Source organism: Artibeus jamaicensis, unplaced genomic scaffold, assembly GCF_021234435.1.
Source record: "Artibeus jamaicensis isolate MK-2021 breed Jamaican fruit bat unplaced genomic scaffold, CSHL_Jam_final contig_851, whole genome shotgun sequence".
NCBI lineage: Eukaryota > Metazoa > Chordata > Mammalia > Chiroptera > Phyllostomidae > Artibeus > Artibeus jamaicensis.
Genome location: NW_026521986.1, coordinates 13,962,693 through 13,986,255, shown reverse-complemented (window position 1 = coordinate 13,986,255; position 23,563 = coordinate 13,962,693). Strand labels below are relative to the sequence as shown.

General features: G+C 43.9%; 2 protein-coding genes across 3 annotated transcripts in view; one reads left to right on the top strand and one right to left on the bottom strand.

The window, feature by feature from the left end:
* Positions 1 to 15,000, top strand: part of NEK9 (NIMA related kinase 9) — a 34,698-nt gene extending 19,698 nt beyond the window's left edge. Inside the window, exons 15-22 of the mRNA XM_037128406.2 lie at positions 1,011 to 1,119; positions 1,634 to 1,795; positions 4,603 to 4,773; positions 5,528 to 5,587; positions 8,080 to 8,303; positions 9,413 to 9,574; positions 10,858 to 11,067; positions 12,495 to 15,000. Coding sequence (XP_036984301.2) covers positions 1,011 to 1,119; positions 1,634 to 1,795; positions 4,603 to 4,773; positions 5,528 to 5,587; positions 8,080 to 8,303; positions 9,413 to 9,574; positions 10,858 to 11,067; positions 12,495 to 12,617 — 1,221 coding nt within the window. The 3' untranslated portion in view covers positions 12,618 to 15,000. The remainder of the gene's footprint in view (positions 1 to 1,010; positions 1,120 to 1,633; positions 1,796 to 4,602; positions 4,774 to 5,527; positions 5,588 to 8,079; positions 8,304 to 9,412; positions 9,575 to 10,857; positions 11,068 to 12,494) is intronic.
* Positions 15,001 to 18,202: 3,202 nt separating this feature from the next.
* Positions 18,203 to 23,550, bottom strand: ZC2HC1C (zinc finger C2HC-type containing 1C). Of its 2 annotated transcripts, none has more exons than XM_037127016.2 (3): positions 23,469 to 23,550; positions 21,044 to 22,385; positions 18,203 to 18,974 (listed from the first exon to the last, which is right to left on the bottom strand). In XM_037127016.2, exons 2-3 carry the CDS (start codon positions 22,364 to 22,366, stop codon positions 18,711 to 18,713), a joined length of 1,587 nt encoding a protein of 528 aa, XP_036982911.2. In that variant the 5' UTR covers positions 22,367 to 22,385; positions 23,469 to 23,550; the 3' UTR covers positions 18,203 to 18,710. The 2 variants fall into 2 exon arrangements, with proteins under 2 accessions (XP_036982911.2, XP_036982914.2); XM_037127019.2 differs by lacking the exon at positions 23,469 to 23,550 and adding an exon at positions 23,291 to 23,378.
* Positions 23,551 to 23,563: the final 13 nt, after the last annotated feature.

Genomic DNA, 23,563 nt, shown 5'->3' with positions numbered 1-23,563 from the left:
AGGGCGATGGGAATGGTCTACAACGTGATCAGCGTGGTGGTTTTACTGTTGTGTGCATACAGAAAAATGTATCAAGCTGTATAATTTATAGTAAATAAATTTAAAGTTTATTATACCTCAGTAAATGATTACAAAGAATCAAGTGATGGAATTCAGGTTCTGCCTTATTGCTGAAATAGGTATAAGAAAATTAGCCATTATGAAAGAACTGTATTTCTTTGTATCATCTCTCTGGAGAATTTTATAGATTTATTGTTCCCAAATCACTGGTCCTCTACAGGCTTATTAAATGTAATTACCATTCAGCTCCTTTAGCGATGTCATGAAATTTACCACTGATACAAATTTTAGTCTCCTATTTGTATATGATGTGTGTTTATCACTTTCTATAGAATCAAGCCCTGGCTGGTGTGGCTCAGTAGATTGAGCACCAGCCGTGGGTTCAATTCCCTGTCAGGGCACATGCCTGGGTTTCGCACCAGGTCCCCAGTTGGGGGCGTGTGAGAAGTAGTTGATCAGTGTTTCTCTCTCACCTCGATGTTCCCTTTCTCCCTCCCTTCCCCTCTGTCTAAAAATAAATAAATCTTTTTAAAAAAAGAATCAAAATAAGAGATAAAAGTTTACCAACTCAATGGAAAATATAAGTATTAATTTTTAAAGCAGTCTCTGAAGTAGTGATTCTCAAATTCAGGGCCAGCCTGGGAGAGTGTGTGGTTTGAAAAGGCATATATTCAGTATTACCATTACAGTAGTTCCCCTTTATCTGAGGTTTCACTTTCCGAGGTTTTGGTTAACCCAGTCAGCCACAGTCCAAAAATATTAAATGAAAATATCCAGAAATAAATAATTCATAAATTTCAAATTGCTCTCGCTTCTGAATAGCATGAAGAAATCTCACATATTCCCATGATTTGCTTAAAAGGCCTTTCGATCGCTGTGACAACATTCTTAGCCTGTTCCCCGCAGTGTTTCACCGCATGAGTCTCTACTTTTGTTTGACCTTTTTCCAGGCGTACCGAGAAGTTTCCTACACAACCTCCTTCACGTTGGCCAAACAGTTGTCCTTTTATAAGATCCGTACCATTGCCCCAGGCAAGACTCACACAGCTGCCATTGATGGTGAGTTGGTTTACAACTGTATACACAGGCCTTAGTAGCTCAGGCTGTTTTCCTATCAAGTGTAAGCTTTTCTAAGCAATATATACATTCTTCTGATTTTTCCCTAGCATCCAGTATTATTAACAAATTAGGCATTCAAGTAGATGTTTATTGATAATTGTTATAAATGTATAATCATACACGCCTTAATGAGAGTGCCACACCTATAATTCCAGACAACTGCTGTTTTAATTAGTATCTTCTGTAAGTTTTCTAAGTTAGGTAGTACTGATTTCCTACATTTAAAATACAGTATTAGAGAGAAAATACAATATTGGGTCACTTCTGGGCTCTAATTGGTTGCGGTTCTTTATAGCCTAGCTGCCCTTAGGTCCGGATCCCGTGGCGAGCTTCAGGTTTGTGTACGAGCTCTTTAACAGCTGGAGGCTAGTCCATGGAGCTCTGCATTGGCTGCTTTTTCTCTCTGTCCCATGGCCCATTTGTGTCTGGTTATTTACTTTTGCTTCTTTCTCAGAGCGAGGCCGGCTGCTGACCTTTGGCTGCAACAAGTGTGGACAGCTGGGTGTTGGGAATTATAAAAAGCGCTTAGGAATCAACCTGCTGGGGGGACCCCTAGGTGGGAAGCAAGTGATCAGAGTCTCCTGCGGTGATGAGTTTACCATCGCGGCCACTGATGGTGAGTCTGTACACATCCTTCCAAGCTTTTTGGATAAATGTCTGCGTTTTAATTTTTGTCTGGAAAAGAGCTGGACTGGTTATTTGTGTGGCTGGATCATGTGGTTGCCTCTGGTGTCAAACCGGCGGTCAGTTGTGCACGTGGAGCTTCATTAACTTCTCACACGTTCAGCATGACGGTCGCTTTAGAAAGATCAGATTTCTTGATAATGGCAGTTTATATTCTAAGTTCCTACTTTTTTTACTTTAACTGTTTTGGTAAAATGTTTTAACAATTATTAAATTCTAGCCCTAGCCAGGTAGATTAGTTGGTTAGAGTGTTGTCCCCATACGCCAAGTTTGCAGGTTCAATCCCCCATCAGGGCACATAAAAGAAGCAACCAGTGAATGAGTAAATAAGTGGAACAACAAATCAGTGGGTTTTTTTCTCTCCTCCTTCCTTTCTCTCTCTAGAATGAGTAAATAAATTTTCTTTAAAAGAATTATTAATACATACACATACATACCCAAAACCCGCCCACCCTCTGTTCAGCACTGTGCGGGTTTCAATAAAAGTTGGCTAGGTGGCTAGAGAAGAGAACAGAATTTGCCCTTGCTCCCGGATTAGGGTCAGCTGCACTGCAGTGGTGTCCTTAGGAATAGCTGAGGCTTGAAGGATTGCATACAGTGTTTCTTGGCTTTCTGAATTGCTCTGACTGAATTTTCTTCTTTCTTCTCATGCCTGTTTATTCCCTGTGGCATCTTCTTGCTCCTGTTACCACTTTCCTTTTGTACTGTCACATCTGCGAGTCTTCATTTCCTTCCCTCCTCCTTCTGCTTTTTCTTCTCTTTTTCTCTCTTCCTGCATCGCATGCTGAACATTTTTTATTTGTGTAGCTGCTCCTTTCTTGTGACTGGTGAACAACAAATTACATTGCATCTTCTTCTCTTTTGACTCTGTTGCTCGTGCTCTGAGATGTCTTTGTTTTCTTCTGGTCTACCTGAAGGACACACGAGGGACCCAGGGGTAGTGTCAGATAAGCTATCTGTTACTGTATTTAGTTAAGTGAACAGCTTTCAGTGTGGTACATTAGCCTGTGTTTGTCCCAAAACAAGAGGTGTTAAGAAGCAAACGGTTTACGTTGGACTGGATAAATGGAAATAAATGTTACCTAGAAAGACAGGGTCAGAGTGTCACTAAGGATTAAATTTAGGTTAGTAGCACTTTCTGATCAGACATCAAAGAGGTAATGTTTCTTTAATAGATCTGTGTATTTCATGAGTTAAACTTCAGAACAAGGGGGATAGAATAGGATTCTGTGGCTGGACCTGTTATTTCTTAATCAACATTCCTATACTCTTCTAAACTGTATTTATTTGCCTCATTCACACAGCAGATAAACTCAGTGCCTGCTGTGCTCCAGGTTCTCGTTTAGGCTCTGGGAATGTAGAAGAGCATCTCAGAAAGACCCGTGAAGGAACTCGCAGTCTAGTAGTGTAGAAGAGATGCACATATAAACAGTAGACAGGCAGCAGGTAGGTCAGGTGCCAGTGGCAGTATCGAACTCCTCTAAGCCCTGGAGTGCCCAGGGCTCAATCTTTCTATCCCGTCACTGTCTCCCTTTACTCCCTAAGCAAGCTGATGGCTTTATATACTGCCCCTGACCTATGTACTCACTCAACAGCCCCTCAACTTAAGATACCTAAAGATAGGGTGGCTCTGTACTAGCTTGGTTTTCCTGGATCGGTCCTGATTCATGCCTGTTGTCCTGGTTAATCATTAATAGCACCCCCCTTTTCAATCATAAACATCCTTATTTGGATAAGAAGTTACAGGTATCTCAAACAAACTTAATATATTCAAAATCAAACTTCTGATTTTCTGTGCAGACCTGTTCTGCCTGCACCCCTCCCGTCTCAGTAAACGGCAGTTCCACCCTATACCCTGTATCTTCTGTCAGCAAACCTATTGATTGTCTGCAGAATGTGTTCAACCACATCTCAGCATCTACTACTACAGTTGGTCTCTCTGCCTCCACCTTTGGTCCCCTGCAGTTAGTTCTCCTCATGATATCCTGCTGGATTGTTTAAGTACCCACTGTTCAGATCCTCTAATAGTTTCTGTCTCAATCAATAAAAATTAAAGTCATTACAGTGGCCTGCAGAAAGAAGCCCTACATGACCAGGACCCCAGCTACCTTCTAACCTCTTTTACCACTGTCCCCTCTCTTACTCGGCTGCAGCTTCAGGGGCCTTCTTGTCCCTTGTTTGTGATACTTGCTTTACCTGCAGTACCTCCGCACTTGCTGTTTCCTCTGCTTGGAAGGCCCTTGGATATCCACATGGCTTGCTCTCTCTCTCACTTCATACAGGTTTCTGCCAAGTGTCAACAAGTACTTCTCTGATTACCCCACTATTTTTTATTTCTGCAACTTTACCATTTATCTTCCTTCATAGCACCAACTGCTTCCTGAAGTATTAGGTACTTTTATTAGTCTCATCTCACTAGAATGTCAGTTTCACAGGGTGGCAGCTGCTTTGCTCACTGTTCTCTCCCCAGCATCACAAGCAGTGCCTTTCATGACATAGGTGGTCAGTAAATGGTTGAATGAATGAATGAGTGAATGGCAGTATGTAGGAGCAGTGGTGGTTTTTACCTTGGTGGGATCAGGAATTGTTTAGGCTTATATAGGGGAATAAACAGTTTTCCCTCATTTTGCATATAGTGGGAAATCTTTTTAGCTCTATGGCATAGAGATGGGAAACCCAAAGAGTTGGAATGCCAGTGTTCTGTTAAGCTATCTGCTCTTTAATGTTTTTCCCCCTTAGATAATCACATTTTTGCCTGGGGCAATGGTGGTAATGGCCGCCTGGCAATGACTCCTGCAGAGAGAACGCATGGCTCCGATATCTGTACTTCGTGGCCTCGGCCTATTTTTGGATCTCTGCACCATGTCCCGGATCTGTCTTGCCGTGGCTGGCACACCATTCTCATTGTTGGTAAGGGTTTCATTTGTGTGGGTTGAGGTGGCTTTGACAGAGGATAGACCTGTACCTAAGGTAGTGATAGCTCCATTCTCGGAAACAGAAGTGTTCTGAAGAAAAGGGGCCACTTCTGTTAGTCTTAAAATGTCAGCAGTGCCTTGCCTTGTGGTAGGAATAGAACATCGTCACTTCCTGAGCTTTGTCATTGGCCGCCTCTTGATTTTTTTAACATGACTTTGTTCTCTGCCTCCCTTGACATTGAATTTGTCACTTTTAGTCCTCTACTAATTAATTTGTCAATGTTCATGCTGTTGTGAGAAACATTTAGTACATCTTTACAAAGAAACTGAATCATAACCGCTTTCTGCATAAAGATTGCTTTGTCGTGAACTAAATCAAAGGCTTACTGTAGGATTTACAAGTTTGTTCTCTTAGATCAGTGCTTCACAACCTTGGCTGCACATTGGGTTTCCTGAGGAGCTTTTAGAACTCTCTGCCCATTTAAATCCAAATCCTTTGGACCTAGGCATTGTTACTTTCTGAAGCTTTCTAGTGATTCCAAAGAACAGTTAAGGAGAATCACTGCTTTACCTAGTGAATATAGAGTAGCTAGTGGTGCTTTCCTTATGATAGTCATGCCTAAAACTAATTAATCTGTCTGGAGTGAGGGATAGTCATTATTCCCTAGATTAACTCCCCCTCCTAGCCCTTCTCACTTTTTCTGCCTATAGCTGCATATGATACTTAACTACTGAATATTTTCCCTCAGAGAAAGTATTGAATTCTAAGACCATCCGTTCCAATAGCAGCGGCTTATCCATTGGAACTGGTAAGTAGCAGTGTCTTAGGTACCACTGGTTTTGTGAGGGGTTGGATTCCATGCAGTCTCCTCTCCCCCCACCCCCCAAGAAAAAAGGAAATAGGAAATACCTTTGGGAAATGAGGAATACAGTGATCAAGGGAGAGGATCATATTTTGGTGGATTTCACAATAAGTTATGACTTTTTAACATTGTGGTTAGAGTAAGAGCACATCTTTGCCATCACACATATGGAAGTAATTAAGTGGCTTACCCAATATTGTAATGCGACTAATGTATTGTTCCTTTCCTTACTATGCTTAGGGGCTATGGATTCTGTCTCCCCTATACTTCCTTGGTATTCCTAGGGGTATTCGAGTGTACAGAAATAGTTCTTCAAAACAGGCTCGCAAAATTAAAAGTTAGGTAAACTTCCAAGTGGTTAGGAGAATTAGCCCAAAGCTGTCTGGTAGTTTTCCGTCGGCTTTTTTCTTTCTGGTGCTGTTATTTGGGGCAGTTCCAGGAAACTGGGTTTGTGTTCCTTTTTGGTTTTCCATTTACTAGAGTACCTGTAGTCTGAGGTCTCAGAACCTGGGTTCTGATATTTTGTGGAATCAAACTGATAAAAACCCAGAATAAAAGCAGATTAATCCTCCAAAAAGAAATAGTTGAAAATCTGATCTAGACTTGTTGAGCTTGAATTTATATACACATTCACACACACACAACACCTCTTATTAGTTTCCTTTGGTAATTAATTCCTCAGGATATATTTGTGCATATTAATAATACCTGTCAGAAATAATACAATATCTTTTTGCTAAAGCACAGCTATTCTACTAGGGCTTTGTTTTGCTGGAACAATATTTAAAGGAAAAAACATAAGATTAAAAGCACATGTTCATTTGCTAGAAAACATAAACTCTGTAAGGGTGGGGATTTTTCAGGCTTTTTGTTCATTAATTTTATTCACGTTGCCAGAAGAATGCCTGGCAGTTGGTAGATGCTCGTCAGTATTTGTTAGTTGAATATGTTAGGACCATCCCGTAGTTACACAAGAGTAAAAATGAACATCTACAAATACTTACATAATGTAAAATGTAAAAAACAAGCTACAACAGACTACATGCCTTTTATAAAGTTCAAAATCCAGCAAAATAAATAATACATTGCTTACAGATACATAAATATGCAATAAAGTTTTTTTTTAAGGAAACAATGATAAATCTAAAATTAAATAATGGTCACATCTAGGTAGGAGGCCAAAGAAGGAATTGACAAAGTGGGTTGAGCTGGGAGGCAGTGTTCTAGTTCAGCACGGTCCCTTTGCTCTTTCTGCAACAGTGGAAATGCTCTGTATTTGTGCTGCCCAATGTCATAGCCACTAGCCACAAGTGGCACTTAAAAAATGGCCCAGTATTCATACATGGCTACCATATTGGAAAGTGCCATTTTAATTCTTGTTGTTTTTCATTTTTGATTTTTTTTTTTGAAGATTTTATTTTTAGAGAGATGGGAAAGGAGGAAGAAAGAGAGTGAGAGAAACATCAGTTGCCTTTGCATGTCCCCATCAGGGACCTGGCCCACAACCCAGGCACGTGCCCTGAATCAACTGGCGACCTTCTGGTTCTCAGACCAGCGCTCATTCCACCGAGCCACACCAGCCAGGGCTCCATTCTGGTTCTTCAAGTGGTAGATTCATGGGTATTTATTTTGTTAGGCATCAGAACTTACACATATGTTAAAAATAGTCTTTATATATATATATCTCAAATGTAACATAATTCTTAAAAGCCATTTATAGCACAGAGCAAGCTGCAGGCTCACTGTGGCATCTGCAGTGGGCTCACATCTGGCACAAGAGAGTGTAACATGCAACTATTTTCTTTTTAGTTTTGGCAAATTAATATTTTAAATGGTATTTTCCTTTGGCCCATAGTAAAATGCAGTTTCATTTCTTGACGATACATCAGCTAGTCTAAATTAAGGTAACTTGGAATATGTTCATGATATGAAAGAGCCAGCCATCATATTTTTAAATTCTTATAAATAGTTACCAAAGAATTTAATTACTGTAATGGTTGAAGACTTCTCCATTCAGATGTTTCCCCAGAAAGGGAGTTGGTGGTAAGTTTATGTGGCAACTTTAAGTGGTTTGGGGCCCAGATGTGAAAGAGATTTGTATATACGATGAACCTCTGGAGGATGCTGGAGTCTGGACCAGTCCATCAAAGTGTGGGTGCTAGATTTGGTGAGCTGTGGTTGGGGTGATCGTTTAGCTGTGCTTTGGAGCATTGATCACCTGCTGCGAACATAGGGATAGCAAGGCTCAGAAAGTAGAAGTGAATTACCATCATGAAGATACGGAACTAAAAAATTTAGTCCCAAATATCTGACTTCACTGTTGCTACTCCACTTCATGCAACTGTAGTGACCTCACTCAGGGTCAGCGGGGCTATAAGATGGTAACTCTTTCTTGCTGCATAGCAAAGTTGTGTATTTCTGTGCTGTGTATCTGTCAGTGGTTCAGAGCTCTAGCCCGGGAGGAGGAGGAGGCGGAGGAGGCGGCGGCGGTGGTGGGGGAGAAGAGGAGGACAGTCAGCAGGAATCTGAAACCCCTGATCCAAGTGGAGGCTTCCGAGGAACAATGGAAGCAGACCGAGGAATGGAAGGTTTAGTCAGTCCCACGGAGGCCATGGGGATCAGTAGTGGGGCCAGCAGCTCCTGTCCTGGCTGGCTTCGAAAGGTAATTCTTTTGGCAGAGGTGCCTTAGATAAAGTATCATGTCCTTTGCAGGGACTAGAAAGGAGCTGTCAGAATCTGTCTGTCATCCATGTCCCATTCAAGTGTTTTGCAGCAGGGACCTGGGTTTCTGATTTCTACCTGGAACAAAATCAAATCTCAAATCCCTTTTTTCTTTCTGACAAGAAGAGATACAAAATGTGTTCATACTTGTATTATTTAAATGAATGTAAATTAATACAGCCTTCCTTCAAGGCAATTTTTGTAATGCATGTGTGCAAAGATGAAGCATATGATTCTCTACTGTGGATTGTAGAAGTGGAATACTGGGACAGTTGGAATGCTTTACAATAGAGAAGTGGATTATGAGAGTCAAAGTGCAGACAGTAAAAATGTTTTTTTATATGGAAAGTTGGTTACAACATATGGCTGTGCAAAAAAGGATGGAATAATACCTGTGCAGTATGATCCCGTTCTTTTAGCAAATATGTAATACATAGAAGAATGTCTGCTATGAAGACTATGTATTATTTTAACAGTGGTTATCTATGAGTGATGGAATTGCTGGTGATTTTTATAATCCCCCTTTGCCCATCTGTATTTTCTCATTTCTAAAGTGAACATTTATAGTCCGTGAAATTTAAAATTTTTTACTTAAAAAAAAAAGATGATCTCTCTAATTTACAGCTCCTTGTATAATAACTTGATAACCAAACTTGATAGCCATGTAGGAGGATGAATGGGGAAAACAGCACACCGAATACTACATAAAGCCTCAGCCTCAGCCTTTAGAAGCCTGGCAGTCAGCCTGACTAGCGTCACCCTAGAGCTTCCCAGCTTACTGAATAGCCTACGTAGAATAAGTGTATTGGGGACACATGCCAGACACTCAGAAGTCTGGACCATAATTTGAATTCTTACCACTCTGATTCCTCTGAGGAAGGTCTGGCAGGTTGCGGACAGGCAGGGTGAGGTGTGTTGTGCCCATAACTGTCCTGTCCCACCAGAGGGTGCTCGTGTCACAACAGAGTGAAAGCTATATAGCAAGAAGGAAATTTGGGAGAAAGTAGATGACTCAGACAGAACTGATGAGATTTTGTCTGTTAAATGCAGGAGCTGGAAAATGCAGAATTCATTCCCATGCCTGACAGCCCATCTCCCCCAAGTGCAGTTTTTTCAGAATCTGAGAAGGATACCCTGCCCTATGAAGAGCTGCAAGGACTCAAGGTGGCCTCCGAAGCACCTTCAGAACACAAGCCTCCAGAGGGAGCCTGGGTAACTGAGCTTTTTGCCTTTGAATCTCAAGTAGGTAAACAGTGGCTGTGAGCTCTGCCCAGTTCTCTTGGCCTCACCGTCTCCTCCTCTAGCTTCACTGGTCTCCTAGCTGCCCTGTATCAATTTATTATTCTGCTTGGTAGTACTTAAAGCTATCCAGAAGGATAGACTGATTGTCTTGGAAAAGTATTAGTCCTTTCACATTGCTAACAGGCTAACACTTTTCTATAGCAGAGAACTGTCTTTCTTTTCTCTCTGCCTCAAAAGTACCAAAATGGAAATTCCAAAATGCAAGTCCAGTTTTTCGTGACACTGTTAGAGTGGGTTGGAGGCTTTAAATTCAGCGTGGGGCAAAAAGAGGTTTACAGTCATGAGTATGTGAAATAGAGTTTTTTCTTGTATTATTTAGTAACTATTGTATTATTTTTCATGCAAATAACTACAAACTTTGCTTAGCTCTGTATAAGTAGGAATGTAGTCCAATGAGTGAACAATACGTGTATACCTAATCTTGACAGAAATCAGGAGTCACCAAACTTTTAGGGCCACATAGTAATTATTTTAGGTTTTGTGGACTATACAGTCTCTTTAGTAATTACACCCACTAACATTGTAGCACAAAAGCAGCCATAGATAATACATAATGAATGGGCATGCTTGTGTTCCACTAAAACTTGATTTACAAAAACAGGCGGTAGACCTGATTTGCCCTGTATCTTGTCTCACTCATACTGACCCTTGCTGTAAACAGTGTGCAATAGAAGAAAGGAGAAAAGTTCTGACTAGGAAAATTGAAAAACACCCCAGAAGAGGTAATAATACAGCCTTTGAAATGTCAGGGTGAACTTTGTAACTCCTTTGGCAGTCCTGTTTACTGAACATCTCTCATCTCTTCGAAAGTGCGATTCACTGCATGTCATGAACACTGACCCGTCGGACCACATTCTCTCACTGTAATCAGAAAGACTTGTTCCACTTCAGCATTTTTAATGGGGAGATAGTGGTACAATTTAAAATTTTTTTTACAAAGCCCTCCAAAATAGATGATTGTTCTTTTATTAGCATAATGGAGACTAAAACAATTCTCTTGCCCTACTATGTCAGAGCCAGGTTCTCTTGTAATCCTAGCTGTTTTCTGTTTTTCTTGTATTTTCCTCATATGTATATATGTTTTATCTCATTATTTCTAAAGTCAAGTCTGGCAGCACATATAGGATATTTGTGCTGGGGAGCTGTGGCATCCAAGCAGAACCCCTTGTGACCCCTCTCTCTCCACTCTGCAGCCACCTCGGCTGAGCCCTGCGGGAGCGTGCACTGGGAAGGGCGCGCCATCCACTCCGGGCTGTGCATGCAGCGCTCTGCAGGTGGAGGTGGAAAGATTGCAGGGCCTGCTGTTCAAGTGTCTGGCTGAACAACAGAAGCTACAGCAAGAAAACTTCCAGATTTTTACCCAACTACAGAAGCTGAACAACAAATTAGAAGGAGGGCAGCAGGTGAGAGCATTAAAAGAATAATTCAATTTCAGATTCTGTTTTGAAAAATCACAGAAACAAAGCACTAATACTTACTCCTTTGCAAGTACTTACCTTTTAATGATGTAACTTTTTGAATTAATCCCAGATGCTCTGGGCCTTGTTCAGGCACCTGGATTGAATTATTTTTATCATCTAATTTCCATTGCTTTTGGTTACTCTTTGTTTTTTCTTTTTCTTCTTATTATGAAAAACTTTAAACATTGCAGTTTAGTGAACACCCATGTGTCCACTGCACAGATTCAGCAGTTGTTAGCATGTCACCATGTTTGTTTCATGCATGTGCGTGTTTGTGTGTGTTCGGAATTATTGTGAGTAAATATCTGAGTGTATCTAAAATGTGTGTATTTATTTTCATTTTGCTAAACCATTTTCAAGTAAATTATAAAAGTTACGACATAACCTAAATACTTTATTACACATATCCAAAAATAAAGACATTTGTTATTCTGGATAACCACAATATCATCACACTTGACAAAATTAACACTAATAATATCAATTCTTTTCCAGTATCCAGTTGCTACTTTAATTTTTCCAGTTTTGCCACAAAAATTGTTCCTGTTTGTATCAGGCCAGAATCCAGTCAAGAAGCCCACTTTACATTGGTCCGTCTCTTGTTTCTCTTGATCTAGAACAGTGCCTTCCACCACCATCACTTTTCTTCCTTTAATGTTCAGGGCATTGACTTGAAGAAGAACCGGGGTCAGTTGTGTAACAGAATATCCCGCATTTCTGGATTTGTCTTGTTTCCATGGGACATTGCTTACCGTGTTCTTTTCTCACCCTGTCATTTCTGCAAACTCTAAGTTAGACGTAAGGCTCAATTAGATTTAAGTTCAATATTTGCTTTGTTTTTAAAGAGTCATAGATAGAGTGAACTAGGACAAGGAAGTATGCTTCAGCCCTTGGCTTTGCCATTGACCAGCTTCATGTGTTTGGACAAAATCCTTTTTTTCAGTGAGTCCTGGCTTCTCAACAAAAAAAGAGAAAATACTATCACCCACTTTATATGGGTGTTTTGAGGTTGTTTTGATTAAATGCAATAATGTCTGTGAAAATACTTTGGAAAGTAATGCACACGCTTGAGGTAAGCATGGAAGGATCAGCAACTACAGCCAGCGGAGGATTGTTTTTCCTTAGGGCTGTCTCAATTTTAAAGTGTGAGTTCTGAATCCCAGAAAATCCTTCAGTCCTGGGCAAACCCGGACAGCTGGTCATCCTACCTGCAGCTAATGTAAAGGCCTAGACTTCACCTAAAGTAGTAGTAGTATGAACTCACTGAACTGTGGCCACAAGTCCTTAGAATCTGACCTTGAGAATCTAGTCCTGAACTGCTATGACAGGTGGCAGTAGTGTTAATGCAGAACTGTGTTTTATCTGGACAGACGGGGACGCATTCCAAAGGAACTCAGACTGCAAAGGAAGAGATGGAAGTGGATCCAAAGCCTGACTTAGATTCAGATTCCTGGTGCCTCCTGGGAACAGATTCCTGTCGACCCAGCCTCTAGTCTCCTGAGCCTGTATAGCCTCCAGGAAACTGGGATCCAAAGAACTTCACTGCACACTTACTGAATGCAGAGAGCGCTTTCCTGGCTTTGTTCACTTGCAGACAAGGAGCGCAAGGCGGAGGCTCTGAAGAGTTTCCACATACACTTGGAGAGTGGGATTGCCTATTAGATAGGATCTAGGAGTGGCTTTGTTTTGGAGAATGGAAGGGCCCATGGCCCTGGCTTTGTCCTCAGTGACTGCCATAACAGTGCAGCTCGGTACCTCGTCTGGTGATCCCACCTTTGAAGAGGAGACACAATGCTCACCTTAATCTTGCTGGTAGCAGCTTATATCCCATTTATCATTTTCACCATTAATTGGAAGCTGCCTTGGGAATTCAACACCCGACATTGCACTTTGAGTGGAGGAGGGAAAGTGTCAAGCTGGAGTGGGCTGGAACCAGGCGTGGCTTGTCCAAGGTCATCCAGAGAAAGGTGAAGTGCTCTGAGCTCTCGTGGGAGCCCTGGGTCCAGGAAAGTACGTCTGGCGGAGTCAGTGTCTAGGGTTTGTTTTCAGAAAGTTCAGTTACATTGTGCTGCTCAGCGCTTGAGGAGGAGGAGTGGGCTTAGCTTGCTTTTCCTCTGAGGTTGGTTGAAATTTCTAGAGTGGGGAGTAGAGAAAGAAGGGCAGGTCCCTCCTCATCACACAGCTGGAGTGTCAGGCCGTGGCTGATGCAGGGTGGGCTTTCCTGGCCCTGGCAGATACCTCTCAGAGACAAGGTGGCTTGTGGAGAGTTCAGTCAGTGGAGCAGTAGGAACGGCGTGAGAGAAGACCGTGAGGGAGAGGAAGTCCTCCGTTAGCGGCCTCCTCGTGGTGTCTTTGGGAGGGCCTGGAGTGACTCTGAGTCTTCTGCCCTTGAGAAGGCTTCTTACACCACTTCTTTCATGGTTCTTAGGGTTCTGATCATGACGTCATCAGCCGCAACCACTCCCTATCTGTATGTCTAGTCAGTATTTTCTCCCCTTTGGTGTTTTATGAAGCCATATCAGTGAATCTGTATCATCTTTCCTTCTTGAGTGGCCCAAAGCCAGCCCTAAAACCTGGTAGTCCCTGAAGTCTAACAGAACAGATAGAACCTGCCAAGTGAAAGGAGCTGACAGAGCTCTCTCCTAATCCCGGAGTCATGTCCTTGTAAAGAGGAGCAAGCCAGCTTTCCCAAGAAAGTGCCCTGGAAGTGTTTGAGGATTTCACTGAAGGGCGTGAGCATTGTATTACTACAAAGGCTTATGGAAGGTTCCTGTGGTGTTTTGGGTCCCAGGAGCTGCCTCGATGAGTCTTCACACCTACCTTCCCAGAAACAGCTACATCACTTTTGTTTCATTTTCCCTAAACCAAAAAACGAATGCTTGATGTCTAATATTTTGGAAGGATCTGTGTGATGGAAATTTTGTCATTTCTCTAAAATGGGTGATGCAAAGGCTGATGCTCCGGGAAAACCCCATGGCTGGGGATGGGCAACTCTGTTCAATGGGATCTTTGGTTTGATGTTCCCATTGTTTTCTCAATTCTGGGAAGCCTAGTACAAAAGTACTAATGTAATCACTGAAGCCTTTTCTTAAAATAAGGGAAGGGGCCAACCCTGGATTTAGCTACAAATTCTGGGGACTTGGGGGTCTGCAATAAACCCTAACAATGGGTTTTGGTTCATCATGTAAATGCAACTTTGATTTTTTAAAGGACTGCCTGGCCTTTCACCTTCCTGTATTCCTCATGCTTACCATGTCAGTAGGCCTGAGAGGCAGGGTCAGTTTCGGTGTTAATCAAGAGTGTTGCTTCTGCTGTGGACCAGAGGAACACGGGACGTTGCCGAGACTGTGGGGTGGAAGTGAGCATTCATGACAGGGAGGGTGTGAGACCCTGCCCGTGTCCCAGCGAGGAGTTATTCTCCAGCAGTGGAATGCTGTGGTCATTTCTCTAACATGTTCCCTGGGGAAACCTAGGTTTGCTATGAATCTGGCTGAGAATCTAAGTTCTGTGCCTTAGAAACCATTTGCATTTTCCCAAATTGTGCCTGGGATAGCCACATGATTTTCCCCACCAAACAGTTATGCAAATAGAAACCAGTTCAAAGGTTGCAGCCGTGCATTAGATAAAAAGTGGAAGGTGAGGCAGCAGAAATGCCTTTGAATGGTTTCTGTGGCTAGTTCTCTACTTTTCTTCTCTGTGCCGTGCTAGGTGGTTCAAGTTCTCCAGTGGTAATGCTTTTGAGCTACAGTGTAGTCTGAGTCCCTCCTCTGCTCTGACCCTGTTGCTGAAGAACTAGCTTTTGTTCGCCAGATGTTTGCAAGGTTGAGGGTGGAGTGGTTTGGCATTTCTGTTTTAAATAAACATTTAAACTTTCAATACTGCTGTGCCTCAGTAAGTCTGTGCATGGACCCCGGTCCCCGCGGGTGCAACACTCCGACTCTGGGCCTTCATGAGTCTTTGAGTCAAAGGTCTGTAACAGACACTGCAAGGGACATTTGCCCAGAAATCACTTTTGCCTCTTTCCAGTTTCTTCTTGCTCTCAGAATCATTTCTGCTGCTACAGCTCCACTCCCCCTTCCCCAACCCAACTTCTGAAATATAGTGCTTAAAATGTAGAGGGAGAAAAAAAAAACGAGCCATTAAGAGGAAGGACCATCCTGTCTGGTGTGGCTCAGTGAACTGAGTGTCAGCCTGTGAACCAAAAGGGCATCCATTTCCTTCCCAGTCAGGGCACCTGCCTGGGTTGCCCACCAGGGGGGGCAGTTGGGGGCACACAAGAGGCAGCCAATCCATTATCTCTCCCACATTGATGTTTCTCTCTCTTTCTCCCTCCCCTGCCCTCTCTCTAAAGTAAGTAAATAAAATCTGTCAAAAATAAATAAGGGGAAGTATCACTTCTGGTACTTGTGTCCCCAATTACAGTGGGCTTTTTCAAGTGATAGTGCCTGTTTATGTTTATAAAAGTGTTTGTCCTCAAAGAGGCTGAACTCTACTTTGGTCGCCCTGGCATAGCATAGCCAAGTCACAACTTCTGTTGGCTGAACACTTCACTGAAGTTTAAAGCAAGAGCAGCCTTGTACTCACATTTCACTTGGTTTGCCATAGATTCGCAAACATTCATAATAGAACAACTCTGGAGCTAAGATGTGTTGTAAATAAATTCAAGTGAGTATCCCTGGGCCTAAAAAGTATTGTTCATGACAGCGTTAGGGCAGAATAGGCTGTAGTCAGGGCTACAGAATGTTTTCCTATCTGCGGTAAAGCCAGAAATCATTTGTTGCTTCAGTAATTAATGATGGATATAAACACACTGATCACTAAGCCTCACAGAATCATTCACATTAGGAAGTAAAACACTATCACATCTCTGCTACCTCCCGTGATAAACTGATGACAAAAAAAACTGTTGGCCAGGAGGTACTGTGCTGCCTAAAACACTCTTCTGTTAAGCAGCACTGTCTATCTTAGACATCTGTACACACTTTTACCTGTGTGGGTTACCATGAGGTTTTTCCTGCTGCTTAACCTTTTGAACTTTAAAATTTATAGCATTTACTTTCACTAGTTTCTTAGATGAAGCAGTATAACACATGGACTAACAAGCACTGTTTATTTCTCCACAGTCACCCTCTGCTCTCCAGGAAGAGACTTAGACACAAAAATGTTTCTAACCTCTTCCCAAAGATCAGACCAAGCTAAATTTAAAAGACTAATAGACATCGCTAATAAAACCAAGGCCTGAGCCTGTTGAGATTGAAGGAATTCTGAGACACTGTTTGATTTCCCTAGCAACATAAGAATGAGTAACTGCTTCCTGTGTCTATAGAAAGCACTCCTCAACACACTTGTTCTCCCTGGAGGGCCCTGATCTGTGTTCTTAGTAACAACATCCAGGGATCCCAAACTCAGTACAGGGTGGGGGTGAGGGGGCAGAACATGCAAATAAGTGAAGCAGGCCACCGGAGCTTGAGCTTGGTGATCAGAATGCTCTCCCCCCTCAAGAGCCACTGATTCTGAACCCCATTCATTCAGTGCTATGCATGGTTGCTGGCCTGGTGTTTCCAGAATTTCAGTTATTTAAGAGATGCTCCCTATCCCAATTTTTAAATGCCAGATAATATTTTTAGTGCCGTGCCAGCCAAATAAAACACCTGTGGGGTGAAGCAGTCCACAGGCTACCACTTAGGAATGCTGACCACAGCTCGTTCTTGCAATGAAATGTGAAAGAAAGCGTGCACCTTACTAAACTTGCCCAGGGATGCGTATATGGGATCACAATATCCAGTGTGGCCTTGGCTGGTGTGGCTCAGTGGATTGAGCACCAGCTTGCGAACCAAAGGTTTGATTCCCTATCAGGGCACATGCCTGGGAATTGCAGGCTGAGAGGCAACCCATCAATGTTTCTCTCACACATTGATGTTTCTGTACCTCCTTTCCACTCTCCCTAAAAGCATATAGTCTTAAAAGATATATCCAGTTGTCTATGTGAGGTTTCTTTTAAGTGGCAAACCAAAAGCCCTGTTATGTGAAACCTCTTTCTTTTCAACTAGAGCATAAAGCAACTCAATATATGCCGTCTTTAAAATACAAATTCTAGCCCAGGCCGAGGAGTTCAGTTGGTGAGAGCGTCACCCAACACGCCAAGGTTGCAGGTTCCATCTCCAGTCAGGGCATGTACAAGAACCAACCAATGAATGCACACAGAGACAAATCAATCTGCCTCTCTCTAAAATCAATAAATAAAAATATATAATTTTTTTCAGCCTGGTGTCCTGTAACTTCACAGCTGAAGCCTTAAACTCACGTTTCAAATTGGTCTGCTCTGTTAGTGCAGTCACTTGGCAGAAGCTGCCAAGGAGATGAAACTGGACTGAGTGGCCATCTGTTGTTGAGTAAAATACGGTTTTGTCGTCTGCCCAGTCCCCTTTGCCTAGGTCATGTTGGGTGATTTTTTTTTCCAGGATTTGAAAGTAGCCATTTGAGAAATGCTCTCAGGACAGTAACCTTACTAGTATTTCCTACGAGTAGGCCTGTTACACCAGCTTCATCCTTTCAGAACTGCTACTACCCCGACAGACATTACCTCATCACTGCTCCCACACAAGTCTGGGACTCTCTCACTTTATTATTTGGTTAATTTTAAATCCCTCAAACCCATTTACTGAGGGCCTAATAAAGGTTACTTGCACTAGGCATGATTCTGCAGAGAAAATTAAAAAGACCTGGCGCCTCTTCCTTCCAAGTGTCCTTTCTAGAATAGAAGGTAACTGGTATAATCAGCAGGGACATGTGACAGCTTTGATGGTACATTCTGCTGCCTCATTTAAAACACCAACCAATCTAGTTTGAGAGCAGTGCTAACAACAGCTGAAACTGAAGCTTCTCCCCCCTTTTTGACATTAGAAAAGAACAACTACAGAGACATACAGTGTGCTTTCCCCCACCCCTACCCTTTGCAGTAGACAAAGACGAGGTTCCCTTCATTGCACAGTGCAGCACAGGGAGGAGTTAGGATATATTGGCACTCTAACCTCACATGCTTGTATGGGCTTTTAGCCAGGACCGTGCACCAGGGAGGTCAAGGATGGACTTCCACTTGCCTCACAACAAAATCATATTATCTTGTACAAGAGATATCATCTGGGTGACCATGACCCTCTGAGACCAGCTCATCCTAATGAGCCAACTTCCTGCAAGAGCAGGAAGAGTTAACAGGAACCACAGACAAAGATGCAGAGGCAGTGGCAAGAAGGCAGAACAAATGCAGGCAATAAGCACAAACCACACGTGAGCCTGTAAGGCAGCTTTAATGGAGCCTGCTCGCTACTCGTGTGTCTTTGCCCATCAGTTCTTAGGGCACTAACATAAGACCCACTAGCCTGAGGTGGTAATTTAGTGGGGAGTGAGTTTGCCTTCTGCCTTCTGCCGCCTAGTGGGTTTCTCCTCACTGATTTCAGCTCTGGGCAGATCTGGGAGGTGTAAAAGTGTTAGTTCTTCCTGCTTTGCATCAAATTATTCTTTCACTTACTGCTGAAGAGAAGCAGAGCTTCCTCGAGCTGTCGAGGAGGTTTCCCACTGTTGTCTGCTCAACTGTAATGCTTTCGTGGAGGTGGAGGGCGGTTCTTAATGGTCTTACACTTGGGAATGTGCCGCTCAGCCACCTTGGGAGCAAAGTGACGGCTACAGTGAGGACACTGAATATAGTCTGGATTTTCTGCAGGTGGGATGGGAGGCAAGTCTGAGGCGTTTCCACCTTTGGCAATGACCTGCTGGACCTCTCGAGCCTGGCGGAGGGTACGGATGAAAGATTCATGCTTCTGTCTCCAGTTGCTCTTCCGGGGAGGTTCAGCCTGTAAGTAGAAGGAAGACCGATCATTCAACGTGGTGGACAACTCACCTCCTGAGTCTCCACTAGAATGAGAGTAAGGAAATAAAAGGGGTGCTAATCCACAAGGTCAAAGAGAGCAGGAAAGGATCTAGAGGGAAAACTGACTTGCCCGAGTGGAGACACGTAAACTAAGGGCCTGCGAAGGGGGATGAGTCCTGAGAGGCAAGCCGTTTCCCCAGCACAGACCTGAAGAGCCTCGGTGCCTGGAAGTGCCGGGCCCCCAGGGCGGCCACCCCACCTTGCCCACCCCGGTACCCTCACAGGACAACGGGGGTTTTTACTCTCTGGAGAAACTCAACCGGGCAGGTGTCAGACTCAGGAAATCCAGACACAGGGAAGGAAAGGGTTCATCTTGGGGCTGAAAACAGGGATTAAGTGCAAGTATATAAGATGAAATGTGTGTCAGCCTTCTTCCCTGGCTCGGCTCCCAGGTTACCAGGCACATGGGTACTTCTTAGAGGAGACTGAAGGGTTTTCAGGAGGCTCCGAGCAGGCAACAGAAAAGCCATTAGACACTGACTCTGGAGGACGCCAATTAAAAGGCTCACTATTTGAAAACCCTAATGTGAAGGTCTTTAGTCAAAAAGCTCCACTTAAGCTTAAATATAAATGGGCAGGCCAGTATTAACAGATGTTTGAGTAAGTTCCAACAAGAGAGAGACCAGCCCTGGCTGGTTTAGCTCAGTGGATTGAGCACGGGCCTGTGAACCAAAGGATCACGGTTTGATTCCCAGTCAGGGCACATGCCTGGGTTTCAGGCCAGTCCCCAGCAGGGGACCCACCAGAGGAAACCATACATTGATATTTCTCTCCTTCTCTCCCTCTCTCCTTCCCTTCCCCTCTAAAGATAAATAAATAAAATCTTAAAAAAAAAAAAAAAGACACACACCAAAACAAGTACACGAGCAAACGCACACACTTAGGAAACAACAAGGTAGGCAGCAGAAGAAAGCATTTTTTAAAATTTCTTTTTAGACAGAGGGGGAGGGAGGGAGAAAGAGAGGGAGGGAAACATGGCTCTGTTGGCTCTTGCACATCCCCCACCCAACCCAGGACCTGGCCCACAACCCAGGCATGTGCCCTGACCAGGAATCGAACCAGCAACCTTTGGGTTCTCAGGATGGTGCCCAACTCACTGAGCCATACCAGTCAGGGCACAACTTAGTTTTATGTTAACCAAAAATAAAGTCCTTTACCTTTAAGGTGTTTACACTGTAAATGGAGAAGAATTCCAAATTTAATTGTGTTTCATGTTTTTATTTAGAAAGTATACCAAAATTGAGCCTTGGCTAGTGCAGCTCAGTGGATTGAGTGCAGGTCTGTGCACTCAATCCCGAAGGATCCCTGGTTTGGTTCCCAGTCAGGGCACATGCCTGGGTTGCTGGCCAGGTCCCCAGTCGGGGGCACTCAAGAGGCAACCACACACTGATGTTTCTCTCCCTCTCTCCTTCCCTTCCCCTCTCTCTAAAAATAAATAAAACATTTTTAATTGTGTTTAAAAAAAGGAAGTATAGCAAAACTGAGCCAATCTTGAAAACACAGATGTGGTTACAGGAGTGATAACAGATTTTAATCTTGGGAGATGGCCAAGTACATTGCAAAGTGAAAGTAATTCTCTCGAAGTGGTGAAATACACAATAGTTTTTTTTATTAAAAAAAGTCTACAGTAAATGTTTATTATTTTTATAATCAAAAGGACATGTATTCTTTAGTCTAGATTTTGGAGTCATTCCAACCCAGATTTATACGCTGAATCTGCCATTTAAAGCTGTTGCTGTGCATCTCAAGCACATCAGAGGTTAAGCAAATTCACCTGTGAGACTTGACTTTTGAATTGATAAGAGATAATGAAATCTCACATGGTTGTAGTAAGGGCCATATGAAAAGCTCCCATCACAACAATAATAAATGTTTTCACTTTATGACACTTGAAATTTTTCTTTAAAAAACAAAAGGAAAAAACCTTATGAAGAATAACAGGCCCTTGCAATGATCCCCACTCAAAGTCAAAATCTATAAGGCCCTCATTACCTTGACTGATGCTGGTCCCTTCCAGTTCAAGTACTGTTCTAGTTCCGTGCCCTTGGCCCGGGCCCTGGAGGAGTCAAACACTTTCCTCTTGGAACCCTGCATCCTGCTGCAGACACTGGAGTGCCTCTCCAGCCTGAGGAGGAGGAACTTGCGTCCACAGTGACTGCACTCGCCGAGCTCTGGCTCTTCGGTGGAACAGCTGGAGCCCGTGGAGACTGGTGCCCTAGACGAGTTCGAGTTGCTGGGGCACCCTGGCAAAGCACTGCCTGGTGCCTGCGCAGGCTGAGAAAACTTCTCTTTTACCCGCTCTGAGACTCGGTCTTGGATTTTGTTATTGCTTGCCACTAGTCTTTCCCTTTTGAGCATCTGTATCCCATAATCAGAGAACAAGAATGGACTAGAATTTTCGTGAGACCGTCCCCAAGTTTCAACCTCTCCACTGTCTCTACCGAAGGCCTCCTTAGGCTCATATTCCTGGGAGAAGACCGGTTTGTGCAGGGCGATACTGTTACCTTGAACTCTCCTCCTGGGGAGTGTTGGTCTTTGTACCTCTTTTCTTCCATTTTCCTCAGTCTGTTCCTTTTCTTTCTGGATCCTTCTGAGTTCCTCCTCTGTCTTCTTCAGTTTTTCCCTCAGGAGGGTCTCCTTTCTTCGGATTTCCTCCTCTAAACTCTCCCCTGCAGCTTCTAGTCTTTGGATCTGCATCCACTCAGTCCTCTTGGGGTTTGCCATGGCCCTCTCCACCTGCGTGGCAGCAACAGTACCGACTATAGATGAGTTTGCCCAGTTCCTCAAACCAGAGCTGCTATGCAAAAACTCCCATGGCTCAGGGTGTCTAGGAGAGACATTCTGGTCCCAATCCATGCCACTCTCGCCTGTACTTCGAGACTTCCGATGGAACACAGGTTTCAGTGGGTATGCCCGGTCCACCCCAACTCGCTTCTTTGTAAAAGGGATGAATTCCTGGTTATTTGCTTTGGGATACCGGGATTGAGGGCCTGATGAGTAAAAGAAACCCTGTGCTTGACTCTGGAGATTGCTTCTTGGATCTGGCTGCCCGGTTCCAGCACAGTGTGGACAGAAGTAGCTCTGGACTTTGGTGCAGGTATGCCATCGGGACTGAGTGTGCAGATTACCAAGCACTGGCTCTTTGTTGCTCAAAAGTTTCTCCTGGGAATTGCTCCTCAGGTGCGCCATGGAGGACAGCGGGGAAGAGTCCGTTTTTTCATAGTGGTTAGTTGAGTGGAACTCTGGAGCTTCCGTTTTTTTATATGGCAGCATAATGCCCACAGGCAGAGGTGGCGCCAAATGGAGACCAGCCATTCAGGGCCTGGACTGAAGCCTAGGGGGGATTTAAACCAGATATATGTGAGAAGTTTGTCTGAGATTCCCCCTGGGTGCTAAGGCAGTTTCTACATTTGTCCTACCTACATTTTCCTTTAAACTTTTAAAAAAATGTTTATTTGTTTTTAGAGAGAGGGGGAGGGAAGGAGGAAGAGGGAGAGAAACATCAATGTGTGGTTGCTTCCCACATGGCCCTCACTGGGGACCTGGCTGGAAACCTAGGCATGTGCCCTGACTGGGAATCGGACCTGCGACCCTTTGATTCACAGCCCACACTCTATCCACTGAGCTACACCAGCCAGGGCTCCTTTAAACTTTTTAGGGACAGTATGCTAGATCTGCTAGAACTTTCTTTCAATAAGCATTTGATGAGTGCTTATTAGGTCCTGTGAGCGTTTGTTAGGTCCTGAGGTTAGAAAACCGAATGTGACACAGGTGTTCCTGCCTAAGCCCGTACCAGCCTCCTCTGTACCTAGTGATGCTGCTCCCACACGCAGTGCACCCTGTAACAGGTGGAAGGAGCTACTGAAAAGAGCTATTGGATTGAAAGTCAGGTTTTATTAGTCTTCTGACACAGGACAAGCAACTTGCTCTTGCTGGCTCCAGTTTCTTCTCCCATAAATCGAGGGGTTCGCTCAGAGTTACGTTACAGTAATTTAGGGATATTAGGACTCCAAGATCATTTTACAGGTGAGAAAATTGTGGCCCAGACGTAAGCACCTGGCACACAGAGCTCTCTCAGGGCTTCCCGCCTGCTGGACCCGAGCTTGACTCCCAGGAGCAAAGAGGCCACCCAGGCCCTGCAGCAGGTGCTGGCTGTCAAACCTTCACCCAAGGAGTAGGAAGGAGTCCCCGCCGCAAGACTGCGGGAGGTTTGTAACCTGACAAGCGGGGCCACCTGACCTGACTGCCAAGCGTTTTGGATCCGAAACACGGAAGTCACATTCTGTCTGTCTTGGAGGGTCAGCCGGGGGCGCCCCCACTGGGGACTCCGCTTTGGAGACAAGCCTTCACTCTTTTGTCCACCGGGCCCTTGGGAGGTCGAGGTGCTGACCCCATGACTCCCTGCCCTTCCGCATACCTGAGGCTCTCAGGGTCAATTGCTCAGGACTTAAGTTTTCCGGACCAAACCCCCGGCACTCAACTGCCGGCCGCGCAGGCGCTCTCAGCTAGACC

What these genes read in the sequence shown, in the direction of transcription:
- ZC2HC1C (XM_037127016.2), bottom strand. Translation starts at nt 22,366, where the DNA reads ATGGCTGGTCTCCATTTGGCGCCACCTCTGCCTGTGGGCATTATGCTG. An exon ending in AGGGACCAGCATCAGTCAAG is followed by an intron (nt 18,975 to 21,043) that starts GTAATGAGGGCC and finishes TTCTACTTACAG; the next exon opens with GCTGAACCTCCCCGGAAGAG.